Source organism: Malus domestica, chromosome 02 (genome assembly GCF_042453785.1).
Source record: "Malus domestica chromosome 02, GDT2T_hap1".
Lineage (NCBI taxonomy): Eukaryota > Viridiplantae > Streptophyta > Magnoliopsida > Rosales > Rosaceae > Malus > Malus domestica.
In genome coordinates, this window is record NC_091662.1 from 17,172,499 (window position 1) to 17,177,566 (window position 5,068).

At 38.8% G+C, this 5,068-nt stretch overlaps 1 protein-coding gene across 2 annotated transcripts; it reads left to right on the forward strand.

Annotated features, from left to right (window-relative positions):
• Positions 1 to 936: 936 nt before the first annotated feature.
• On the forward strand, positions 937 to 4,826 carry LOC103404939 (AP2-like ethylene-responsive transcription factor ANT). 2 transcript variants are annotated; one of them, XM_008343901.4, is made up of 9 exons: positions 937 to 1,683; positions 1,774 to 2,482; positions 2,611 to 2,693; positions 2,862 to 2,870; positions 2,965 to 3,053; positions 3,150 to 3,223; positions 3,330 to 3,380; positions 3,498 to 3,577; positions 3,942 to 4,826. In XM_008343901.4, exons 1-9 carry the CDS (start codon positions 1,386 to 1,388, stop codon positions 4,532 to 4,534), a joined length of 1,986 nt encoding a protein of 661 aa, XP_008342123.2. In that variant the 5' UTR covers positions 937 to 1,385; the 3' UTR covers positions 4,535 to 4,826. The 2 variants fall into 2 exon arrangements, with proteins under 2 accessions (XP_008342123.2, XP_008342130.2); XM_008343908.4 differs by having other exon boundaries at positions 3,501 to 3,577.
• Positions 4,827 to 5,068: the final 242 nt, after the last annotated feature.

Genomic DNA, 5,068 nt, shown 5'->3' on the forward strand with positions numbered 1-5,068 from the left:
TCATGATAGGCAATAGAATAATCGTCGAGATGGTGTGTATAAATATATATACACACACACTATATACCTATACACTGCCATAGCAAAGTGTAGTAGGCCCAGCCCAGTACAGTACAGTACACATACAGAAGCTGCCTAGCTTAGCTAGCTTTGCTTTGCTTCCCTCTGTTGTGAAGTGACTGGAGGGACCGTTTGTCTGGTTCCCGTGAAATCTGAAGCGGAGCAAAACCCAACCCAGTTCATTTAATTTCTGCACCGACTTACCAACTCTAATTAGTCAATAACTTTTTAGAGAGAGAGAGAAGTACAAGTGACTTGGGTGTGGCATTTGACTACAGGTTTTAATTGGCTCTCTACTGAATTACCTACATGAGAAAACGAAGTCTCAGTTTTTAGAAGACAGGACTTCATGTCAAATAAGTTGAAAAATCAGAGTACGTAAAATAAAAGAACAAACAGACTACAAATTTAGAGAGACTACACCTTGACAGATTTATTATTTCAACATAAATACGAACCTTCTATTTATAAAAACTCTGACTTCAAATCTAGTAGGCAAAAAATCCTTAAACTACAAACAGAACCTTAAGACACAAATACTAAGATAAACTTACATTAAACGGTTAACTAATTAACTTTTTCAAAAACATGATGTATTATCATTTTTATATCACTCATTACATGATAATATTAACACAATATATAATGAGAGAGAGAAAGAGATGAACATTTACAATGTGTTACAGGAAGTTATTTTCGTGTTTGTACATATTTTTTTGGTGGAATGATCTTTAATGTGATGAGTATTAAGGGGATCTTAAAGTAAAGCAAATTAAAGAAAGGAGAAGTAAAAAAAAAAAAAAGGTAAAAGAAAAGGTCTTTCTCACATACACAGATGCGTATAGAATGAGGGAAGGATACCCAGCAGGGCCAGCACTGCTCGCTGTATGTCATTCTCTTTGCTTAGTTTAAAGGGCCTTGTTTTGTTCCCTTTTTACAAATCACACATCTTTCCACAGAGAGAGAGAGAGAGAGGGGTAGCATAGATAGATTCAGTCGCAGGAGTTGGGATTTGTTTTAGATGAGTGTTATGAGAGAGAGAGCGAGAGAGATAATGGTAGCATAGATAGATTCAGTCGCAGGAGTTGGGATTTGTTTTAGATGAGTGTTAGATTTGGTCCTATCAGCTCTGCAGCTACCAAACAAAACACCCAGTTTTGAAAAACCAGAGGCAAAGGGAAGAAGAGAGTGGGGCAAATAAGGAAGAAGAAAATGGAGAGTATGATTAGTTTATATGTTGCCCAATGATTGAGTTGCCTTGGCACAACAGAAACTTACCCAACAATCTCTGATCACAAAAATAGAAGGAAGAAATCTCAAAAACCATGAAATCCATGGGTAATGATGGTAACAACAGTAACAGTAATAATAACTGGTTGGATTTTTCACTGTCTCCAAACATGAAGATGGAGTCCCCTTCTTCTTCCTCTTCTGTTGCTGCTAGCTTTTTTCACTCACCACCTCACTTCAGCTATGGAGTTTACTATGGAGTTGAAGGAGGAGGAGGAGGAGGGGAGGATAACGGTCCAGTCCTGTACTCCCCTCTGTCCATGATGCCACTCAAGTCTGATGGCTCTCTCTGTATTATGGAAGCTCTCAACAGGTCCCAGCACCACCCTCACGGTACTATTTTCTCCTGGGACTATTATTTCTTGTGTTTTCTGGTAAAAAAAATTTTACCTTTTTAATTTTTTTTAATGTTTTTATCTGAAGCTGCAATGGTGACAACAACTATTCCAACTCCAAAACTAGAGGACTTCTTTGGAGGTGCAGCCATGGGGACCCATCACTATGAAAGCGGCAACGACAAAGAAGCCATGGCTCTCAGCTTAGACAGCATGTTCTACCCCCAAAACCCACACCCAACAACCCACCATCATGTACCCAGCAACCACGAAAACTTGCTTAGCCATAATCTTCAGCACGAGCAGCACACCCAGCATCAGCAACAGCAACAGCAGACCCAGCAGCACCACCAACAACACTACTCATCATACTACTCGGGCCTCAGAACCCATGAGATGTTCTTGGAAGATGGTCACAAACAAACCCATGTTTCAGCAGATAATTACAATCTGCACCCAGCAAGAAGGCTTGATCTGAGCATTGCTGAGATGAAGAGCTGGGTTTCCAGAAACAATGTAATGGAGCAGAACAACATGGGTGCTGGGTGCATGGGAGAAAATGGGGGAATGCCCTATGGGAATTTGCAGTGTTTGAGCTTGTCAATGAGCCCTGGCTCACAGTCCAGCTGTGTGACCGGCTCACAGCAGATTTCTCCCACTGTGACTGCAGATTGTGTGACAATGGTGGTGGATACCAAGAAAAGAGGGCCTGTAAAGGTGGATCAAAAGCAGATTGTTCACAGGAAGTCATTGGATACATTTGGCCAGAGAACCTCTCAGTACAGAGGAGTCACAAGGTTAGTCTTTCCTATTTTTTCATGATAATTTTATGTTTTTTTCAACATTTTAAACAAATTTTAGGTAAAAAGTTCCAACTTTGCAAATTGGGTTTTGACCCATTTCTTGATGCATTTGTGTTGGTCAGGCACCGATGGACCGGTCGATACGAAGCGCATCTGTGGGACAATAGTTGCAAGAAAGAAGGCCAGAGCAGGAAGGGAAGGCAAGGTTTGTGAAGAAAACACAATGATGTTTTTAATTAGAAGAAATGTGCATTTTTTAAGTCAAATTCTGCATTATTTCTGACTATTTTCCATACTATGCTGATTTTATTGTCTAATTTTTTGGTGTTTTCTTGATTGGCTGGGGAATTACAATCAAATGATGAATCTTCAGTTTACTTGGGTAAGCATTATTTTACATATAATTTGGCTGACCATTGTAACTGTCAAACAATGTTGTTTTTGTTTTTCTAATCATTCCAAGATTTGCATTTTAGGAGGTTATGATATGGAGGAAAAAGCTGCACGAGCTTATGATCTAGCAGCACTTAAGTATTGGGGACCATCCACTCACATTAATTTCCCAGTAATCATTCTGTTTCTTCTTGAACTTTTTTTTTCAATCCATATATATTTATTTTGGATATTAAAATTGGAACTTTGGGGATGATTAATTTCTCAGTTGGAAAATTATAAAAAAGAACTAGAGGACATGAAGAATATGACCAGACAAGAATATGTTGCTCACTTACGAAGGTAGATCTTTGCTTTAGTTCATGCTATTAATCAAGCATTTGGTAGGTTTATGTATACAAGAATGTTTAAGCGCTAATCAGTTACTAACATAATGCTGTCTTTACAGAAAAAGCAGTGGATTCTCAAGAGGGGCTTCAATGTATAGAGGAGTTACAAGGTCTTATTAGCTATTCATAATTTTATATGATAATTTAGATCAAATATCTATGAGAAAAATTATATATATCAAATAAAAATCTCTGAAATCTGCTTCTTTTCTTTTTTCTCTGTGTAGCAGACATCACCAACATGGAAGATGGCAAGCTAGGATTGGAAGGGTTGCTGGAAATAAGGATCTTTATCTTGGGACATTCAGTGAGTGATTTTTCAACCCTTCACTTTTACAAGACAAAATATCCATTTTTGTGTATATTCTTCAAGCATGTTATCATTATTTTTAGATTGTGGAAAAAAAGTGATTAAATGATATGATTTTATGACTTTAAAAAGCCGATCTTTGAAGCACTCTCAGCTCTTAAAACTATTGTCTTTTTAGCCAGTTATGGATACCACTGTATGGTGCATGGTGGTCAGCTTGACTTGCCCACTAAGCTTTTGCTAAGGCTGTTCCTTCAGAGGCTCCCCATGCTTTCCTAGCTTTAATATTTGATGCTCATGCTTTTCTGAGTTTCCGTAAAACCTCAAACTTTTCGGTCATCTTTAATCTGTAATCTTTCAGGCACTCAAGAGGAAGCTGCTGAGGCTTATGACATAGCTGCAATCAAATTCCGAGGACTGAATGCTGTGACCAACTTTGACATAACACGGTATGATGTGGACCGAATTATGTCAAGCAATACCCTCCTTGCCGGTGAACTTGCTAAGCGAAATAAGGAGGTTGTACCCATTAATGAGGCTACTAATGAAACCAATGTTTCGCAAATCGGCAATGGGGAAGCCGTTGTCCCACTGAAGAATATTAGTGAAGGGGAAGATTGGAAAATGGCACTCTATCAGTCCTCCCAGCAACTTGATCAGAAGCAACCAAGCACCGAAACTCAGAATGTGATTCAAGCCCAGGCAGAGGACTCTACCAAAATGGGGAATGCTCATTTTTCCAATGCCTCTTCATTGGTGACAAGCTTAGGCAGCTCAAGAGAAGCAAGCCCTGATAAGTCAAGCCAGCCTAGTTTCTTCGGAATGCCTCCATCTGCTTCCAAGTTTTTCACAGGTTCGAGTGATGCAGTGAGTTCTTGGATCCCAACAGTCCAATCCAGGCCAGGACTCACCATTCCTCACATGCCAATTTTCGCTGCCTGGACAGATGCATAGCCATAGCCATAGGCTTTGTGTTTTTTGCTTATCTGTGGAAAGTTTTTTTCACTAAATTACATGCGAACGATGGTTCATGTAGTTTTTATCTTAGTGGGGGTAAATTATGGTTAATGATATGGTCTTGGTAGGGCTTTTTGTGAGCAAAGTAAACGAAAACATCACTGATTTCCCTCATGTTTTAAGCCTATCTTATCAAAATGATGAAAGAAATTGAAGGGAAAAAGTTTCAAAGATGCTCTACAGAGATTGTAGTTATTTTATGAAATGATATGCTCTATGGTTTTCATAATTTCTTAACAGCTTTACTGCCCCAATAAGTACAGAACCAGCTCAGTTTGTGTCCCAATGATGCTGAGACAAATACATAAAATAGTCTTTTTCTTTTGGGCTTTGACCAGGATGTGTTCCACTTTAGGGCTAAACTCTTAAGTGTAATTTCGTGATGAAAAATATGAAAAGAGAGAAATATAGTCGGTGTAAGCAACCACGGTCATATGATGAAAGAGAGAAAAAAGGATTAGTCGGTGTAAG

Bases quoted from the DNA above. Each gene is read 5' to 3' on its own strand.
- LOC103404939 (XM_008343901.4), top strand. From the start codon at position 1,386: ATGAAATCCATGGGTAATGATGGTAACAACAGTAACAGTAATAATAAC. The intron at 1,684-1,773 runs GTACTATTTTCT...TTTTATCTGAAG, and splicing joins GTCCCAGCACCACCCTCACG to CTGCAATGGTGACAACAACT. The intron at 3,381-3,497 runs GTCTTATTAGCT...TTCTCTGTGTAG, and splicing joins ATGTATAGAGGAGTTACAAG to CAGACATCACCAACATGGAA.